The following is a 21,052-nucleotide window of genomic DNA, read 5'->3' on the forward strand; positions in this document are numbered from 1 at the left end:
CTCGGCCCTCGCCGGCTCCCGTAGGAGCCCGTCCCCTCAGGGTGGTCCCTCGTACTTGCGCTTTCAGGGCCCGGGCGAGGACTGCAGCGCCAGACACCTGTTCCTCGCTTGCGTCGCCGAAGTTACTTTCCGACATCTTCCACCTCAAAGTTCAACACAGTCCCCCAGTCGGCGGCAAGCGGACCAGGAGCGGCCTGCACCTCCTCTGACTGACAGGAGGAGGGCAACCCGCAGCATTAAATAGCCGGGCGGAAGAGGCGGGGCCGAAGTTAGTCCGCGCTCTGGGGGAAGCGTGAGTATTACTTCAAGCTCTCTCCGACTGGGACCTTCTGCACGTTCCTCCATTCGCGGGGTCGCTGTTGGAAGGCAGGGCTATCGGGAGGCTGCGGCCTGTGCCGAGCAGGTAAGAAACCGGAACTCGGAGGCCTCCCCACAAGGACCGGTGCTCCCGAGCCATTTCGGGCCCGCGTAGTCCCGGCGAAGGAGGACGGAGGACGGAGGAGGGGGCGTGGCGCGGCGGGGCGCGCGCTCCTGGCCCCGCCCCCGCCGCAAAGGCTGCTGGGACCAGGGCAGGTTCTAGGGTTAGGCAAAGTGGTTGCTGGGTCTTGTAGTCCTGCTTTCTCATCCTGTGTTCTAGGTTTTTGTTTTGTTTTGTTTTTTAATAGATTTTATTGATTTTTTTTTTTTTTTTTTTTTTTTTTTTTTTTTTTTTTTACAGAGAGGAAGGGAGAGGGATAGAGAGTTAGAAACAGCGATGAGAGAGAAACATCGATCAGCTGCCTCCTGCACACTTCCCGCTGGGGATGTGCCCGCAACCAAGGTACATGCCCTTGACCAGAATCAAACCTGCGACCCTTCAGTCCGCAGGCCAACGCTCTATCCACTAAGCCAAACCGATTAGGGCTGTTCTAGGTTATTTACATGCGTTATTAACATATATGCTTTTTTTCATAATTTTGTGGCTGCAATCTGTGAAGCATCGTAACAGACTTTCATTAAATCCGTAGGTAGACGGACGAGCACCCTTTACCCCAGTATTGTAGATGAGGACAGTGTTAAAAAGCAGGAGGTAAAGTAACTTGCCCAGAGCCATTGGACCCAGAGCATGCTTCAGACTCCCAGTCTTGTGCTCTATTCCCTTGGGCCCCAACAGATAATAATCTGGTTACTTTTGACCATTGTTTTCTCAAACCCGAGTTTCTCTCCCCACTCTTGTCTTCTCTCTCCACTCTTGTCGTTCCAAAGTCAGTATATGTGGGTTTTCATAATTCTTAGATTCATTCCCTATTTACAACCAGCCCCTGCATCTGATAACCTTTTAAAACACATTGTGGAATGAAAAAAGATGCTTGCAATGTGCAATTTCTTAGGCTGTGGGCTCAGGGTCATTAGGCCATCTGCTCAGTAACAGTCTTCAGTCACAAAGAGTGGAACTCAAAAATACTTGAGGATGTGGAGTGTTTTAAAGCTGCTCTCTTATTTTGGTTTACATCCCAACTTGAGAACACTAGCTCTGTACTCATGTTAGAGAAATGAGATAATAAGTAAATGTATGATTGCCTGCCCTGGCCAGTGTGGCTCAATTGGTTGGAATGTCATCCTGTGCACTGAAGGGTTGAGGGTTCAATTCCCAGTCAGGGCACATACCCAGGCTGTGGTTTTGATCCCTGGTTGGGGTAGATATGGGAGGCAACCGATCAATGTTTCTCTCTCACATCTATGTTTCTCTCTTTCCCCCTTTCCCTTCTTCTCTCTCTAAAATAAAGGAAAAATAAAATAAATGTATGATTGCCTGTTACCAAAATAATACTATTGATTAATTTGGACTATTGGTTAATTCAAGACTGGTTTGGCATTAACAGCACAGACTGTGTAGATGGTAATTAGTTCACGGGATCCTGTGTGTCAAAAGAATTACTGATAGAATCACTCCAACTGTGAGTTGGAATAAATCCCCTGATTTTAGATTAACTGGTTTTGCAAAAGGATTCTGCCCTTTAGCACAGGGAAAGGTCAGTGAGACTGTTGAAATTTGCTTTCACCTTTATACCTTTCAATTCAGGGCAAAGTTCCACAGTTCACTTGGGCCTGATGATTCAGCAGAATGAGGAGAGTACTTACCTGAAGGAGTAGCAGGCACTGGGAGCAACTCCTTTCAATCTAATTATAATGACAACATTTCAGAATTATTTTGTAATTTGTCCAAGGCCATTTGTGCAGTCTTTGTAAGGATTAGCCACATTCTTTATTACCTTCACAGATAATTTTCTTTTGTTGGGTATTTTATTGAGCTTTTATTTGTTTTGTCTTGTTTATTAATTTCTTTATTGATGGAAAAAGGTCAAAAGAGAAATAGGTTTAAGTTTTTTTTTAAAGGCTAACATAATGCCAACACGCTCTCCAAAGAGCAGAGCCAGTCATCAGAATTTTCATATCAATTATTCTATTTGTGGGTTCTGGAACTGAGATTATGAAAGAGTTATTTGGTGATTTTCTCCCATCTGGGTGAAGGGATATGCAAGCATCCAGGCAATTTCGTAAGAACTGAAAATATCGTGCCTGTGTTAATGGCAGAGTGAGCCTCTATCCTTGAATTCAGCTAAGAAAGCATTTAGAGCCAAGAACTCTAATGCAAGTTTATTTAGAAAGTCACAGAGGTAGAAGAAGTGAACCAGTTGGGCTGCATGGACTCAGGAAATAAGTTTCAGAGGCAAAAGAAGAGCCTTTGGAGCTTAGGAAAAAGAAAGCAAAGGTACATGCCTGAGGGAAGAAAGGGGTGAGAGTGAAGAGCTTTGGAGAAAGAAAGAGAGAGAGAGAGAAGAGTGCACCCTCAGTCCCTTGCCTTGAGGGTTTTTATCTGTTTTCTAAAGGCAGGAATTTCAGGGGAGGCCTCAAGGGATGATCTCAATAGAATATTCATCAATTTTCCAGGCGTGTCCTTTCAGGGTCATGGTCTCTGATTGGTCAGTACCAAGGCAGGTTATTAGTCATCACAGCTGGTCCTGATATCAGCAATGGCATCACCTCACCTGGCCTTGCTGTTTCTCTGGGCCTGGAGCTGAAATACAACTGAGGCCCAGTTGTTATCTCTAGTTTGATCAAAACTCAGTCTCTGTGGTCAACAGACCAGAGGCTTTATTCCTAAGGTTATTTGATGCTGACCAGAACCTCATTATCCTGAGTACTTGATGTGTAAGGGAGTGGTGGTGCACGGGCTTGTATGGAAGTCTATAAGACTATTCTCCAGCTCTTTGTTCCTTCTCTAAGGGTGTCTAAACTACATGACTCGCAACATTCTAGGGGAGGGGAAGTCACTCTGTGGGTAAGGTGCTAGACTACAATACTTATTTTCCCAGTTTTGCCCATTGCTAGGCTCCCAGGACTTTTGGCTTTCGTGGCATTCCATACCTGGCCTATTGTTCCTGCTCTGCTCATGCCTATCTAACTGCCTACTCTATCACCTGGAGAAAATATGTTCTCTAAAGACTTAAAACAGGGAGCTCTACAGGTGGTAACTCCTCAGGCCCCCAAATTATGATGGTATGTCTTATTTTCAGTGAATGAAGGACACTAAAAGTCCTCGTGATTATTTGAAAGCATAATACTAGCTTAAACTGTGAAAAGTAGTCTCATAAACATTTTATTAAATGTGATATGTTTGGCCCAGCTGGTGTGGCTGAGTGGCTGAGCATCGACCTCTGAACTAGGAGGTCACAGTTAGATTCCCAGTCAGGGCACATGCCCGGGTTTTGGGTTTGATCCCTAATAGGGGGCGTGCAAGAGGCAGCTGATGAATGATTCTCTCTCATCATTGATGTTTCTCTCTCCTTCTTCCTTACTCTCCGAAATCAAGAAAAACAATTTTTTTAAGCTATGGTACATTTACACAATGGAATACTATGCAGCTGTAAAAAAATGAAGTGTTTGGCTATCAAATGAAATGAACTAGAGATTTTGTGATACATTATAGAATGGCTGTAATAGGAGAGAAAACTGAAATGAAATATCTTAAATGCACACAAAAAGGAGGAAAAATAAGAAAACAGGAAATTTATGTAGAACACTATTTTTAAAACCAACATTAAAAATGGCACATTAGGAAATATGTTGTATGAAATATAAACATAAATATAATATAATAAATAATATAATAAAATCTATAATAAAAGTGTAATATGCTAATTAGACCAGACATCCTTCTGGACAACCTAGCAGAGGAAGCCAGGGCTGTGAGGGAAGCCCAGGTCCCAGGTGCCAGAGGAAAGAATCTGCAGATCTCTCTGTAGCTCCTGCTGGGTGGCCTCAGGCAGTGGCTGACTTTGCACCTCCTTGGAGATCCAAGAGCCAGTGTACCCAGTGGTCAAAGTGAGACCACACCAGATTACAACTCTTCAGATCCATAAGAGACACACTCAGGGGGCAGAATGAGTGAGCACCAAAGCCCCAGTGAAGCCAGTCCTGCCCTATAAGGGTGTTTCCAGCACAGCAGTTCTCCCATTGTAGACACAACTGGTCCTCACAGCCAATTGGTCTGGAGGTCAATTCCTCCCAGTGATATCAACAGCAATCAAGGCTTAAATACAACAAGACTGTGCACACAGCCCACAAAGGGGTGCACCAAGAGCATCCACCTCAGGTGACTGGGGAGGCTGAGCCACTGGGCCCTATAGGACACCTAGCACAGAAAGCCATTCTATCAACACAGGGAAGCTGCCAAAATGCGGAGACAAAGAAACATGTCATAAATGACGGAAATGGAGGAAAGCAAACTACTGGATATAGAGTTCAAACCACGGTTATAACGTTACTCAAGAATCTTCTAGAAACCTCCAAGAAATTTAGTGAGACCCTCAAGGATATGAAAAAGGACCAATTAGAAATTAAGCATACACTGACTGAAATAAAGAATAATATACAGAGATCCAACAGCAGACTAGAGGATCCCAAGAATCAAGTCAAAGATTTGAAATGCGAAGAAGCAAAAAACACCCAACCAGAAAAGAAAAAAGAAAAAAAAATCCAAAAATATGAAGATAGTGTAAGGAGCCTCTGGACAACTTCAAGTGTACCAACATCCGAATTATGGGGGTGCCAGAAGAAGAGAGAGAGCAAGATATTGAAAACCTTTTTGAAGAAATAATGACAGAAAACTTCCCCTAACTGGTGAAAGAACTAGACTTACAAGTCCAGGAAGCACAGAGAACCCCAAACAAAAGGAATCCAAAGAGGACCACACCAAGACACATCATAATTAAAACGCCAAGGGCTAAAGACAAAGAGAGAATATTAAAAGCAGCAAGAGAAAAACAGTTACCTATAAGGGAGTACCCATACGACTGTCTGCTGATTTCTCAACAGAACCTATGCAGGCCAGAAATATTCAAAGTGATGAAGAGCAAGAACCTACAACCAAGATTACCCAGCAAAGCTATCATTCAGAATTGAAGGTCAGATAAAGAGCTTCACAGATAAGAACAAGCTAAAGGAGTTCATCACCACAAAACCAATATTATATGAAATGCTGAAGGGTATTCTTTAAGACAAGGAAGAAGAAGAAAAAGGTAAAGATAAAAATTATGAACAACAAAGTGACAACAAATACATATCTATCAACAAGTGAATCTAAAAATCAAGTGAATAAAAACTGATGAACAGCATAAACTGGTGAATATAATAGAATCAGGGGCATAGAAAGGGAGTGGACTGACAATTCTCGGGGGAAGGGTTGTGGGGGGTGCGGGAAGAGACTGGACAAAAATGGAACACCTATGGACAAGGACAATTGAGGGGGGTAAGGTGATGGGGTGGGGTGGGAACCGGGTGGAGGGGAGCTATGGGGAGAAAAAAGAGGAACAACTGTAATAATCTGAACAATAAAGACTTACTTAAAAAAAAAAAGAAAGAAAACATAATGCTTTTTAATATATATGCACCCAAGTAGGGAGCACTGAAATATATAAAACAACTACTCACAGAACTAAACGGAGAAACAGATCAAAACACAATCATAGTTGGAGACCTTAATACTCCATTGATAGCTTTAGACATACCAACAAAACAGAAAATCAATAAAGCACTATCAGCCTTAAATGAAACTCTAGATCAAATGGACATAATTGACATTTACAGAACCTTTCATCCCAGAATATAAGATTATACAGTCTTCTCCAGTGCACGTAGTTGGGTCACAAAACTAGCATCAACAAATTCAAGAAGATTGAAATTATACCAAGCATATTCTCTGTCCACAAAGCCTTGAAACTAGAAATCAACTGTAAAAAGGAAGTAATTAAACCCACAAATACGTGGAGATTAAATAACATACTACTAAAAATGACTGGGTCAAAGAAGAAACAAAAGATGAGATAAAAAAAAATATATGGAGACAGCCTCATCTGAGGCTGTCCTTTCCTGGGCTCAACTGCTTGATGGAAGAATAATTTTCTTGCAGCTGTAGAACTCCTCGTGGCTTGATTCTTTAAGGACAGCAGGAAGGAGAGAGCCTAATAGACTATCTACCAGCTACTCCTGTTTTATTTTTTTAAAATCAGGAACTTTATTTAAACAGATGTTACTGGTGTAACAAGCGGTTCTACAGAGACATTCCTGTCAAGGCAGAGATAAGCTCTGCGTCCTTTAACTGACCTGGATCAAATTTGGGAGTGAGGTGGGGGATTTCTCCTCCCTAGTATAAATACTTTGCTGCTCATTTTCACTAGAGATGGTGGAAACACTGAAATCTGCCCACATTGTATCAACCCTAGTGGAGAGGCATGGGGGAAATAAAGGTGATGGTTTAGATGCAGGTTTTTCTTTGATGTGAGGGAAAGATAGGAGTCAGAATGTAGGTTCTGCATGCCTTTATCCTCCAGCCCAGTGGTCCTCCAAGTGTGACCTGAGGCCAGGAGCATCAGCATCAGCCTCACCCGGGAATGTGTTAGAAAATGCATCTTCCCAGGCCCTACCCCAGACCTGCTGAATCATAATGTCTGGGCATGAGGATCCAGGGACCTGATGTTCACGCCCTCCAGGGGACCCAGTGTCAAGCCTACGTTTGAGAAGCCCTGCTCTGGTTTGACCACCTGGAATTTCCCCTAGGAGTGCCACTTTGAATTTCTCTAATTCTGCTAGCTGCGTTGAAGACTCCATGGTGGTCTTTGAAGGTTAGACTGATAAATGACCCCCGTTCTTCAACATGTGCTAGGAGGCTTGCACCAGGAGCCTGTCTCGTCTGTTCTCACCACTAATCCGTCCTGGAGCATTCTCTCACCATAAAGCTAGGATTTTACCATCTGCTTTCACTGCTTTATGTGGCAGGAAGATAAAACGAGATGTCAAAATTTCTTAAAGACAATAACATGTAACATACAAAATGCAATGTGGCATCAATATAGAATTTTGTCCCTCTAGCTCCCTTAACTTAGCCAGGTTTCCCCATGCACATGCTGTCTGTAACAGTGTTGGGGGTTGCATCTCCTTGTACTCTAGCCACATCCTTGGGGTGCATGACTATAAGATAAGAAATCACAACGAATTTATGCAATAGGTTCTGGGAATGTGGCAAATAGAAAACAGCTTTTATGAGATGTGAATCTTTGAAAGTCAAATGTTTTCTGTTTGTTTTGTTTGTTTGTTTGTTTGTTTTCACTATAAAAGAGATAGCTGACATATTAGAAAGGAGGGGAAAAGCCATCCATTTTTTGTTTAAGAATCCCTCTGCTATTGTGGTTCTTGGATTAATGACACTCAGTTTGTCCACGGGGTGGCAGCAGCAAACCTATAGAATCCGTCTCAGCTGGGTTTGTTTTTTTTTCTGTCTGCACAAAATGAAAAAGAGCCTTCTTACATTCAACACTTGGGCATTTCAGGGAAAGGTTTTGTTTGACTTAAGTTATGAAGATAATTTCCCATTTGAGAAAAGAAGGATGACATGTTTAAGTTCAAGAGTCATGATCCCTTGATTGCTCATTTAGTGCTCTAAGACACAGAGCAGAAACAGGCCTGAAGACAAAGGCCCAGTCCAAAGTTGTACTTCTGCATATCGCTCTTTTTTCTCCAAGATAAATAAATAGCTGGAATTTTTAAAAAGGTGAAATCACAAGTTACCAGTTTAACTGAGAGGCTTGGTAACTTGTTCACTGTTTCTTTTGAGTTCAGCCTTAGAACTTTAACCTCATCATCAGTTGCCACTCACACTTGACATATCCCACTAAGACATCAAGAGTCTTGGTGGTGCCCTAACCGGTTTGGTTCAGTGGATAGAGCGTCGCCTGCAGACTGAAAGGTCCCAGGTTCGACCTAACCGGTTTGGCTCAGTGGATAGAGCGTCAGCCTGTGGACTCAAGGCTACCAGGTTCGATTCCGGTCAAGGGCATGTACCTTGGTTGCGGGCACATCCCCAGTAGGGAGTGTGCAGGAGGCAGCTGATCGATGTTTCTCTCTCATCGATGTTGCTAACTCTCTATCCCTCTCCCTTCCTCTCTGTAAAAAATAAATAAAATGAAAGGTTCCAGGTTCGATTCTGGTCATGGGGCATGCATGTACCTTGGTTGTGGGCACATCCCCAGTAGGGGGTGTGCAGGAGGTAGCTGATCGATGTTTCTCTCTCATCGATGTTTCTAACTCTCTATCCCTCTCCCTTTCTCTCTGTATAAGGTCAATAAAATATATTTTAAAAAATGCAGGCTTGATGTGGGACTTGCATACCAACAGTGGCAAGGAGAGTCTCTGCTGCTTAAATAAAAAAATTAAAAAAAGAATCTTGGTGGTGGGTGGGTTTGCACAAAGCTCTTAAAGCAAGAACCATTGTGGGACTTCTTGTTCTAGAGGACAGTCATGGATTGTTGGGGTCCTTCCCCAGCAGGTTCAGGGGTTCCCAAAGGTGTGGATGGAGTCGGCGAAGAAGGAATGACATGGAGACAGCGTTCAGTTGATCAGCATAGCCAGGTTCTCTCTTTAGGTTCTCCAGCCAGGTTCTGTCTTTATTCTCCTGTTACATCTGTATTTATACCAGTTGATTTTAATCCTATCCATTCTATTCCAAAGGTTAGAGCATTTGTTATCTCTACTCCAAGGTCACTACTCTATTGTTCTGTTAAACTACAAGGAAGTAACTGAAGGAGATTATCCTGAGTAAAGATTATGTAGTTTAAGTGTGATTGTTCATAGTTAAAGTGATTAACTACCCGCCTGGCACTTAGTTAAGGAGTTTTACTGATTTATTCCCTTCCTTAGTCCTGTTAATCCCTAACTCCAGGGAAAAATCCCCACCTGGGGAAACAACCTTTCTCGGAGAGGTGACCTTGGTTAAAACACATAGCGCCAAGAAGGAGAGCAAACATATTAAGAACAGTAAGCCATATACGCCAGGTCCCTTGAAACATATGCTGTGCAGATGTTTCTTCCCTGCAGCGACTGTGTCAAACAGCAAGGATGGACCGGCTTCCGGCAATGGATGAGTTCATGTCTGACACTGCCAGCAGGGAGAAGAAGAAAACAAGAGGCTTTCTAGGAAATGAAAGATCTCTTTTGGGATTTCTTTCAGTTCATTATGTAAATTTGAAGGGGATGGATATTATTTCTCCTCCTTATGTAAAAGGACTTGAACATGGAGATCCAAAATTCATGAGAATAGGTGTAGAACAGTGTTTTTCTTGGCTTCCTGTCTGACAGACATGGAAACATACACCCAGCTGATCACTAATGACTTACTCAGGCCTTGTCCCAGAGGATGTGACATTTCCTCTGCCGACTTTTCCTGCCTCCTTTCCCAAGGAGGGATGGTTACTCTCCCCGACAAGTAGAGTGACAAGTTCTTTTGTTAACAGGATCAGTAGGTCTATATATAATCTTTAAATATATATCCCTGCCTCTGAAATTATCTTATTAAGAATACCTTAATAATAATTCTCTCATTTGATTGCAAAAGGCACTATTGTACTAGAGTGGCTAGGAAGGAAACAGCTAATTATCAGGATGAGTCCCTTAAGGTGGAAAGAAGCTCCTTGGGTGTAAAAATATCTGGTAATTGACATGTTACCAAATTTCTGAAAAATAGATTTCCATGTGATTTAGACTTTGCTTTTTGTTTTTTTTCCTTCTAGATCACAGAAACCTTCCTGGTTAGGATTAGTATTGGGGGAATACTTTCCATTCTGAAATGAGAAACAGAGGCCTCTGTAGGGCAGTTGAAAGATCAGGATGCTTGCTAAAGATGGCACTCCAGAAGATCTCTTCCCACCCATCAGGGATTTTCTGACTGCCTCATCTTTCTTCTTGGCACGCTGGAAGGTCTCAGGTTTTCACTCTGCAGGCAGGGGGAGGCCTGCGAAATTCTGAGCAGAGGAGCGTCATGACTGACTCAGGCTTTAACTGGATCTCACCTGTCCTTCTACTGAGGTGAGAACAAAGAGGGCAGTGGCAGCTGCAGGGAGGTGTGTGGAGGCCAGGGAGGGGTCCCCTGTTATTTCTCCCTCTGACTTCATTTTCTGCTGCCTTCCCCTGGTCCCTGGGCTCCAGCCAACTGTTCTCCTTGCTGTTTCTTGAACCTCCCCAGAAAGATTACACATGGGTTGACTGAGCCATTTGCTCCAAGCATCCTCTTCCCCAGGCATCCAAATGGCCTCCTCTCTCACCTTCTTCAGACGTCACCTTCTCATTGAGGCCTTCCCTGACCGCACTGATTAAAACTGTTCCTCACTCAAGCCAGGTCCTTCCTCCCGCTTCATTGTCTCTATTTGCCTTCTGCATTGGTCATCTGGCCCACTAGATACTTATTTGATTGTGGTTGTTCGTCTTTCCGTACATCCAGACCAGGCGCTTCACGAGGAAAGGCTGCGCCTATTCACTGCTGTATCCCTGACACCTGCATCTGTATCTGGCACACAGTCGGGTGCCCCATGGATGTCGGACATGAGCCCTCCTGGCTCTGCTGTTTCCTAGCAGTGGGACTCAGGGCATCTCACAGGCCGATGCCCCCATCCCAGAGCATGTCAAGCAGGGCATGGAAGCACCGGTCACCTCAATGGTACCTTCATGCTGGGCCCTTCCTGAAGTTCAGTCTCACCTGTCAAGTGCCCTCCAATGCAAGGGGAGCACAGCTACCTGTATAGACAAGCACATACTTCTAGCGACCATCTTGTTTATGGTCCGGGTCCTGGCCAGCCCTAAAGGTGGATCGATTGCTGGCTCTCCAAGAACCTCATGACTTTCCAGAGCCCCCTTGTTCCCAGGAAGCCCCCACATCCCCAGCCCACTGTGCAGGCGTCATGAGCCAGCATCTGGCAACCACTGGAAACTGTCCATTCCAGTCCCACCTGCTGTGCCCTTCAGAGGAGTCCCTGCCTCGACCTTGTTTGGTTTTTCCTGAGACAGTCCTGTACGGTCAAATAAAGAGGGAAAACCAGCATTTGCAAATTTGGTTAAAATGGCAGCGATTGGCTATTTCCCCACTCTTCAGAAAGGCAAACCGTTATTCCTATTTTTATTGTAATTACTCATTCTCGCCTACCTCATTAAGCTTGCTTCTTTCACGCATGAATACCTGGTTGAATCTGCATAACCCCTTATTATCACCCACCTCTGTTCACGCACAAATAAGTGCCACTTAGTGCTCTCCTGCCTGGCTCCTTTTGCAAATAAGCTAGATTTTATTTTCTCAAGCTAGAGAGTAATGTGATATCTTGCTGTTTCCACAGTTTCCTTGTTTTGCTGGCTTGCAAGTCTGTGAGACTTCAACAAATGTTCCGTGTTCCCAGACCTGCGGTAACAGCTCTTAGTTGAGAAAGGGGGCTGCTGTGAGCGCCACTCTTGGCCCCAGGGACTCCTGACCTGCCTCCACCAGGCACTGGTTCGAATGCCTTCTCACACACACACACGCCAGCCTCGGTTTCCCCACTTCTTAGTGAGGCCATAGCCTTATACTTTAGAAATATTGTGACTATGACTTTGAAAATGCAAGTTTTCCCCCCAAACCACTCCCCGTTATCATCATTATTAAAGCAGAGATGGAATGGAAAATAGATTGTGAGACTTTAAAAATTATTCTTTGCTGGTCTTCAGAGGCAAAATTTAGATAAGAAAGCTTTTCAATTATACTTTTGTTTCTACTCAAAATCCCGTGACTGCTCACTCAAAGGCCCCTTGTTCTAATCTTAAAACATTGTGGACAGTGTCCCAGATGAATGGCAACAAGTCCTGGGGTTTGGTATTTGGATGGTACATTTATTCCCTGGGGAAAGAAGCAACAGTGTGAGAGGGGGCAGGGCTGGGGGCAGAATGCCTTATTTGGAGAAGTATTTGATTTTCTGAGGATAATAACTGAGCATCCCTAGTCCTTGCTCTGTTGCTGAAAATAATTATGGTTACTTTTGATTCTGGAACGTTTAAGAAGAAGAAAAAAAAGAAATTTGCAGCCTGGAGAATTTGGTTTTGAAATGCAAACACAGGCATTATGAGTCAAACTTGGGCAGGGCATCATTTTATTTTGAAAGAGCAGCAATATGATTCCTCGATTTGTCTTTGTTCTCTTGGTGTTTAATCCGGATTCCTGGGCAGTTGGTCAGCCCCAGCACGTCTCCACAGAGCATGTGGCTGGGCCTTGGCACACCACTGGGTGAATCGTGCCCGGGGGAGGGGCTCCAGCTGAGGCCAGGCTGATTTTCAAGGCAGAATTGGACTCTACATGCTAAAACACTTAATAACGCATAATGGACAGTGTGGTGATTGGGGGGAGGGAGAGGGAATTGGGGGAAGGGAGGGAGGATAAATGGTGATGGACGGAGACCTGACTTAGGGTGGTGAACATACAATACAGTGTACAGATGATGTGTTGTGGAATTGTGCACCTGAACCCTGTATAATTTTGTTAACCAGTGTCACCCCAATAAAATCAATATAAAGGGGGGGATAAAATTTCCCTTTTTTTGGGGGGAAAAAAGGTACACAGAAGTGTTATTGTAAGTGACATAATTCATAATTTACTTTTAATCTCTTATGGTAGGAACTACAAAGCTGAGTTCAGTTTCTAGAAAATTCTAGTTTATTTTCTAGAAAATTGCATTTTTGTCACTAAAAAAGGTTTTTCTTTCCAAATAAGTATGCTTTCCAGCAAGAATTTTAGAGTCACAGAGACAGAGCCTGAGAAGTGATGATGGGCAATGGCAATTGTCAAGTTCAAGGAGGAAAAAGTCATGGTGTGGTTGGGAGACTTGTTATCTATATATATAAAAGCCTAAGTGAACGTTATGACCGGTTGACCAGTCGCTATGATGTGCACTGACCACCAGGGGACAGACACTCAGTGCATGTGCTTCCCCCTGGTGGTCAGTGTGCTCCCACAGCCAACCTCCCGTGGCCCTCCCCCCTCCCCAAGCCCGCTGGCTAGCCTCCCATGGCCCCTCCCCCCAGCCAGCTGGCCCCCACATTGGCCCTGATTGGGGGGCCAGCCGGCCAACCTCCCGCAATCCCACCGGCAGGCTAACCTCCCGTGGTCCCTTCCCCCTGCCGGCTGGTCCCCCCGATAGGCCTTGATCACCGGCCAGGCCGAAGGACCCGACCCGTGCCTCTAGTCTATTCATAACAGAGTCCATCCTGGCATTCATGTGGAATTCAGCAGTTTCTCTGCACCAAGTAAAGAATGTGATGCTGAGTAAAGGGAGCCTTACCTTTCCTATTCATTACTAACCAAAGGAATGCAGGGAGAATTTTAATCCACCCCGTTTTTACAACTAGGAAAGCCAAGCTGTGTTATCAGAATCACGACAGTCATAGCTGGTACGGGTGATTGACCTGTAGTATGCTTGTGTGCATAAAGGGCAGGCTGTGGGATGTGGAATATGTCACGGAATCATGTGAAACAATAGGAATAATTATTGTTGCCCAAAACGTAAATGTGCAGCCAGAGGAGAGATTAGTGACGCAGACACTGGGTCTGTTTTGGAAATGTTCTAAAACCAGACCATTAACACAGCGAGCCATTTTAAACACAGCTACGTGTTTGGAGAGAAACACATACCCTTTTATTAGGAACATGAAACAAACTCTTTGAGCGGCAGCGCCACGGCGGGTGAGGTTAATTGCTGGGAATTAATAAATCACAGTTGCAAAAGCGAAGTTCCTGGCAGGATTCTTTATTCAGCTGTTTTCCCCGGGCCTCATTACATTCCAGATTTACGGTCTCCATCATGTCTGGAGCCTGCAGTCCCCTCGCTCTGCTCCTCTGCGGCTGTTACGCGGTGGCCCTGGGAGCCCACACCGGGGAGCGCGATGTGGCGGAGGATGGCGACACTGAACAGTACGTGGCCGCGGTGTACGAGCACCATTTGATCTCGAGTCCAAACCCTCTAGCTCTCACCAGCCGCAAGCAGGCCTTGGAGCTGATGAACCAGAACCTGGACATCTATGAGCAGCAAGTGATGACTGCAGCCCAAAAGGCAAGGCGTGCTCCCGGGGCAGAGCCTCAGCTTGTCTCCCAGAACCAGGGGAGTTGCCCTTCAGCCCTGGGTCAGGGGTCCGGCAGCCCCTCTGCAAAGGCGGCTGAAGCAGAAAGTAGGCGAGTGTGGCTGCTCAGAGAGTGGTCCGCGGACCAGCAGCGGCAGCAGCCCTTCCTAGCCTGTGGGACATGCAGAATGTGGGCCCCGTCCCAGACCCGCTGAATCAGACCTACGTGTTAGCAAGATCCCTGGGCGATGCTTTTCACTGCAAGTCTCAGAAGCCGGGGCTGGGTCCCTGGCCTGGAATGTGGCTGAGTGGAGGAATTGCCCGGCCGGTTTTAAACAAGTGTGGGTGCCTGGGTCCCACGCCTGCAGACTTGGATGGGCTATGGGCTGGCGGGCTGGGCCTTGGGATTTTTAAGGCTTCCCAGGGGATTCTGATGTGCAGGAAATCTGAAAACCACCAGGCACAGTGGCGTGTCCTGCCTTCTGGGGCATTCTGAGTTGCCCTGACATAGGAGGCGTCCACAGAACTGCTGTTTGCTGCCTTCAGATGGTTTGGGTTTATTTCTGGTCTCAGGGCCAGACCGTGAACAGTCCTGAGAACTCAGTGCAGACAGAACTGAGCCCAGAAGCACAAAGGGAGCTCGGTGCCAGCCTTTGTGGAGGCTTCCTGCTTGGCCCGCACCGCCAGCGCCTGCCAGGAAGGGTGGGGCAGAGGGAAATGTCGGTGCCAGATGTTACTATAAGAAAATGCCCTGATGGGAAACCCATAACCGAAGGGAAGTTTGGGGTTTAACCCTGTTGGTGGGGTGGGAAGCCCAGCTGCTGGAGGAAGCCCTGTTCCGCCTCCACGTGAGAAGAACGTCCCTGTGTCTGTGAGTTTAGGGGACAGGCCAGTCATGCCAACAGGTCCTGCCCCAGACGGTCCCTGTCTCGGGTCAGGGTGGACAGGACTGCCTGGACAGCACTCTGTAGCTACGTTGAAAAATTCTAGCCTACAAGGCACGCGAGTGCGTGAACTCACTCACACACATACACACACACACACACACACACACACACCTAATGTTGGAAGGGAGCTTAGAGACCTGGTGCAACTTCTTCTGATGGGTGACACTCCTCTCTATTGTTCCCAACCTGACATCCTGTTTCTCCTTAAACATCCTCCATGGCCCAGAGCTCCCGTCCCACAGGTCGGGATGAAAAGGAGTCCAGCTTAGAGATACTAGGCTGGTCAGTCTCCTGGGTTGGCAACCGTAATTCCTCAGGAGTTCTTGATCTCATTGAGTTATCTGAAAGTTGCTCAAGTCACTTGTCAGGAATGTTACCTACTTCCTAAACGGTCCTACAGAGGACTGGTAATACATCAGACCCAACATTCTGCCCCAGCTCAGATCTGGTTCCGCTTCTCATTCCTGGCAGATGTGTACTCAGGACATCCAACTCAATTTTAATATTAATCTAACATCTATACATAACTTCAATGTCATTTTCCATTAAAAACCCATTCAGTACTCTCAAAGTTTTGTTTTTACTAAAGGAAGTCAAGTATAATTTTCAAGAAGTTAAAACCATGAGTCATATAAATACAGAATGAGCATGTGTCAAAGCTTTTCTTGAACTCATTAAGTTAGTAAGGAACCAGTAAGATGATAAAGCTGGTCTGACTGAGAATAGTGTATGTCAGTCAGATGAATGTGGAAATGAATTTGTCAATAGATACAAAACTGGCCACTGTCCTGCGGGGCAGTAAAATTGTGGTCTTTAGCGTAATGTTTTATTAAATAGCGAAGTCAAACAGTGGTACATTCACTAGAGAAATAGTCTTCGAGTGAGGTGAATCAGTACCCTAGTGTATCTTGGAAAGGCTTTTATTCTTCCCCTTGCTTTATTTCCAAGTTTGCAAAAATGTTCCCTTACATTTATCTCATACTCTGCTGCAGGAGTGGCCATTGGTGTAATTTTTCTGGAAAGCTACTTGGCAATGTATGTTAGGAACATACAACTTCTCCTACCCTTGACATAGTAATTTCACTTATAATCAAAGATCCAATAAAAGAAATAATCAGAGATCCAATCAAAGATTTGTGTACAACACTCATTATTCATGAAGTGTTTTGAACACCCTGTATGCAGATGGTCATCACTATTTTCTTTTTATCACCAAAATTGGTAACAATTCAACCTTTCAATAATAGAGAATAGACCGTGGTGTCCTCTTAAATGTGGCCATTACAAATGATATTTTTAAGGTATCTTTGTAGTCTTGATGTTTTATGTAGTGAGAAAGTCAAGATAGAAAACTCTTACTTATCTCAATTAGACACACACACACAGAGAATGAAAATAGCCAACATATTAACAATAAGTATCTTTATGTCACAGGATTGTGAATTCTTACTTTATATTTTCTGTCTTCCAAGTTTTCTAACGTTAAACTTTTGAAGATTTTATAACCAGAAAAAAAAAATGTATAAAGGAAGTTTTCAGTGCATTCCAGAAACAAGTGACTCATACGGCCCATTATTTCTGATTATTCATGCCTCCTCTGCCTTCCTCCCCCCTTTCACTTTGGGGCAGTATCCCGGGCTTGACATTTGACGCCACGGAAGCGGAGGATAGCAGAAGCACGAGGCCCTGGTCCTGAGCCGAGGGCCGTCCCGCTGGTTTGGGTTTCGCAGGTTGCTGCAGGCATCACGGGGAGCCCGGTGTCTCCAGCGGTGGGAAAAGGCGTGTAGTGTGGGCAGGATTCCGCTGGGAGCCTAAGGATGCCCAGTTGGAGAGTTGCAAGTCAGACCAAGTCCTTGTTTCTATGCTGAAATCAACACGCTTGACTTTTACCCACCAGCCCAGTGGGTCGCAGCCTTGGCTGCACGTTAGAGTCACCTGGGAACATTGGAACAAACACTGTTGCCAGGACCCCATCCATAATCAATCGAAGCAGACTTCAGTGTGGACCCCAGCATCACCCCCACACAGGAGTCTTTTTCAGAAGCTCTCCGTCTGATTTCAGTGCACAACAGAGGTTAAAGACTCCTGGACCGGAGCTACCACATCTGTTCATGAGCCCAATAATTATGGCCTTCTGTAGTTGGCCCCATCTGCTGCATCGCCAAGGACTCCAAACCCCTAACTGTTTGCTTGTCAAACCCCTGCTCCCTTCAACCCTCCTTCCCTGGACGTGCCCCCAGGTACATGGTTGTTCCCAGAGGACTTTGTCTTTGTTCCCTCAGAATTCGGCTAAGTGAGACAGCTCCCCCAAGACTAAGATCCCTGATGAGAGTTCAGCCACCGCTTTGTAACCTCTGGGTCCTGCCTGGGATACAGCAATTGCTTGATGGCTGTCAGATGAATGAATGAACGAACGAATGAATGAAGTGGTATTTCCCATGATCTGATAACATACTGTATACTTGGATGTTTTTGACTTACAGGGTGTGCAGATTATAGTGTTTCCAGAAGATGGCATTCATGGATTCAACTTTACAAGAGCATCCATTTACCCGTTTTTGGACTTCATGCCGTCTCCCCCATTGGTCAGGTGGAACCCATGCCTGGAGCCCCACCGATTCAATGACACGGAGGTGTGTGAGTGTCCCAGCCGTCCTCTCAGTCGGCCAAAGGCATCCAGAAATGAACCAAGCCAGGGGCGAAGAGCCAAGACATGAGACTGAAAGGAGACCCTAGGATCCTAAAAAATGAAACCCAAACTTTCCAAACTTCATGTACCACACATTCATACTGTTAAAGAATGTCAGATATCACGAGCCATTTACTCATGTATGGATCGTTCTGTTTATCAGTTATGCAAGAAATACACGAATATATGCTTATAGAGCAAATAAAGAAAGAAATGAAAGCCAGCCTTCACTACACCACACCCTCATCCTACTTTCCTTCCACGAGAAACTGCCATCAACAATTTGATGTGCATCCAACTCTATCTGTTCTTTTCTATGCATTTTATAATTGATTTCCTTTTTTTAACCTGCTATATGCTTATTCTTTTTTAACTCTTGCTATTATAAACAGTGTCTCAATGAATATCCTTGTACACATATTTTTGTAAACATTTCTAAGTTTTTCTGAAAGGTGAGAGTCCTAGAAATGGAATTTCTCAGCAGAAAGATAGGCACAGTTTTAATTGTTTCAAAGATTTTTATTTCACTTTACATCCCCAGTAACAGTGTATGAGTGCCTGTTTTCCCACCTCTTGGTCCATGTAAGACAGAATAATCTTTTGAATTTCTGCCAATCTTATGAAGGTAAAAAAAAAACAACACACCTCATTATTTTAATTTGCATTTCCTTAGTACTAATAAGGTTGAACATCTTCTCAGACGTGTGTTGGCCATTTGTATTTGTTCTTCTCTGAGGTCTTCTTATCCTTTGTACAATTTTAGTAGTGGTTGCTTTTTATTGATTTATGATAGCTCTTTATATATTATGGACACAATACAGGTACTTTTCTATTTTAAAATTATATGGCCAAAGGCAGAATGTCAAATCCATCTACTTATACATTCGTTTATACCTTATTTCCCCCTCCAGGTCCTCCAGCGCCTGAGCTGTATGGCCATCCAGGGAGGGATGTTCCTGGTGGCCAACCTCGGGACGAAGCAGCCTTGTCATAGCAGTGACCCAGGGTGCCCACGGGATGGAAGATACCAGTTTAACACGAACGTCGTGTTCAGCAGTAACGGAACCCTCTTAGACCGCTACCGCAAGTACAACCTCTACTTTGAGGCAGCTTTTGATACCCCTCCCCAAGTGGACCACATTATCTTCGATACCCCCTTTGCTGGCAAGTTTGGCATCTTTACCTGCTTTGATATATTGTTCTTCCGCCCGGCCATCGAACTCCTCCGAGACCCCGAGGTGAAGCACGTCGTGTTTCCGGCCGCCTGGATGAACCAGCTCCCGCTCTTGGCTGCTATTCAGATTCAGAGTGCTTTCGCCAGAGCCTTCGGTGTCAACTTGCTGGCTGCTAACATCCACCAGCCGTCTCTGGGGATGACTGGAAGTGGCATACACACGCCTCTGAAGTCCGTCTGGCACCATGACATGGAAAACTTCACAGGTCACCTTATCATTGCCCAGGTAGCCAAAAATCCACAGGGTCTCGGTACAGAGAATGCCACAGAGGAAATGGACCCATCCCATAGCAGATTTTTAAAACTCTTGGCGGGCGATCCGTACTGTGAGAAGGATTCTCAGGAAGTCCACTGTGATGGAGCCCCTAGATGGAACATGAATGCCCCTCCCGTGTTTCACGCTGAGATGATGTATGACAATTTCACCCTGGTCCCGGTGTGGGACAAGGAGGGCTACCTGCGAGTCTGTGCGAATGGCCTCTGCTGCCATTTACTTTACCAGAGGCCCACTGTGTCCGAAGAGCTGTACGCCCTCGGGGTCTTCGATGGCCTCCACACCGTGCACGGCACTTACTATGTTCAAGTGTGCGCCCTGGTCAAGTGTGGGGGTCTCGGCTTTGAGACCTGTGGGCAGGAGATCACAGAGGCCACGGGGTTGTTTGAGTTGCACCTGTGGGGTAACTTCAGTACTTCCTATATCTTTCCTCTGTTTCTGACCTCAGGGATGACCCTGGAAGCCCCTGACCAGCTGGGCTGGGAGAATGACCACTACTTTCTGAGGAAGAGTGGACTGTCCTCGGGCCTGGTGACGGCAGCCCTCTATGGGCGGCTGTATGAGAGGGACTAGGAAAGTGAGGGCTGGGCTCTGGCTTCCGTGTAGACAGCCCTGAACTTGCACAGGCCACGGCTCACAGCACTGGGACCACCGTTACCCATCCTGGGAGCTGGGGGAAGAAACGGGGGAGGCAGATTCCCCCAGCGTCTCTTCCTCTTCCATGAAAATTATTGAGCCTTTTTTTTTTTTTTTTTGTATTTTCTACCCACATTTATCTTTTCCAAGCCACATCTTCCTCCAGCAAATCTCTCCTTACACAATTGGCGTTGAGAGTTAAACAAAATAAATGTCGGTTTATATTGTACACTTCTACAAGGCAGTGGGGAGTGTGTGTGTGTTTCCCTGTTCTTATTGTTCAGTGACACCCAGGGCATACAAGCATTTCACAGGCCTCAAACATTTTCTAAGGGAAGAAACAAACTCAAAGTAAGCAAAAGCTGCGTTAGAAAAGGCTGCCCTGGGCCCTCTTTCCATTCCGGGCGGCCAAAATTCTATCCAGATGAAATGCTAACACCAGAGCCACCACAAGGGTGGATTTTGAAGCCGCCTTTAAAAACAGAAGGGAAGTTTTTCTCACATCTGCCTTTCTGACCGTAAAGGGAAGGTGTCCGGCGGGACTCACAGTAACTGGAAGAAAGAGTGCAGTGCCCCAGAGAGAGGGGGGCTGGAAAAAGTGCTGAAGAAAGGGCAGCAGTAGGAAGGTGTGAGTAATCAGATTCTTTCTGCACAACGTGTCTCACCCAGGGATTCCAGGGGCCTTAATAAATCACGCTAGCTTTGGGCAAGAGCCCTGCCGTTGCCCAACATGCAGGATGGAATAAGGCTGGTAGAATGCAATCCTCCCCCACCCCCAACCCCCCACCGCCTTCCATTAGCAGAGAGACACTGTACCTCTTGCAGTGAAGTTG

The 21,052-nt window shown here is 45.5% G+C and overlaps 2 protein-coding genes across 7 annotated transcripts in view; one reads left to right on the forward strand and one right to left on the reverse strand.

Annotated features, from left to right (window-relative positions):
- Positions 1–195, reverse strand: part of HACL1 (2-hydroxyacyl-CoA lyase 1) — a 46,267-nt gene extending 46,072 nt beyond the window's left edge. For 4 of the 5 annotated variants that reach the window (XM_059664013.1, XM_059664012.1, XM_059664015.1 and 1 more), the window contains exon 1: positions 56–195. In XM_059664013.1, coding sequence (XP_059519996.1) covers positions 56–136 — 81 coding nt within the window. In that variant the 5' untranslated portion in view covers positions 137–195. The remainder of the gene's footprint in view (positions 1–55) is intronic. The other variant, XM_059664016.1, reaches the window with a different exon arrangement.
- On the forward strand, positions 154–20,448 carry BTD (biotinidase). 2 transcript variants are annotated; one of them, XM_059664019.1, is made up of 4 exons: positions 154–292; positions 14,168–14,432; positions 17,870–18,019; positions 18,987–20,448. In XM_059664019.1, the coding sequence occupies exons 2-4, from the start codon at positions 14,184–14,186 to the stop codon at positions 20,154–20,156; spliced, it is 1,569 nt and encodes a 522-aa protein (XP_059520002.1). In that variant the 5' UTR covers positions 154–292; positions 14,168–14,183; the 3' UTR covers positions 20,157–20,448. The 2 variants fall into 2 exon arrangements, with proteins under 2 accessions (XP_059520002.1, XP_059520001.1); XM_059664018.1 differs by having other exon boundaries at positions 263–403.
- Positions 20,449–21,052: the final 604 nt, after the last annotated feature.

Source organism: Myotis daubentonii, chromosome 14 (assembly GCF_963259705.1).
Source record: "Myotis daubentonii chromosome 14, mMyoDau2.1, whole genome shotgun sequence".
Taxonomy (NCBI): Eukaryota; Metazoa; Chordata; class Mammalia; order Chiroptera; family Vespertilionidae; genus Myotis; species Myotis daubentonii.

Bases quoted from the DNA above. Each gene is read 5' to 3' on its own strand.
- BTD (XM_059664019.1), top strand. From the start codon at position 14,184: ATGTCTGGAGCCTGCAGTCCCCTCGCTCTGCTCCTCTGCGGCTGTTAC. The intron at 14,433-17,869 runs GCAAGGCGTGCT...TTTGACTTACAG, and splicing joins TGATGACTGCAGCCCAAAAG to GGTGTGCAGATTATAGTGTT. The intron at 18,020-18,986 runs GTGTGTGAGTGT...TTCCCCCTCCAG, and splicing joins ACCGATTCAATGACACGGAG to GTCCTCCAGCGCCTGAGCTG.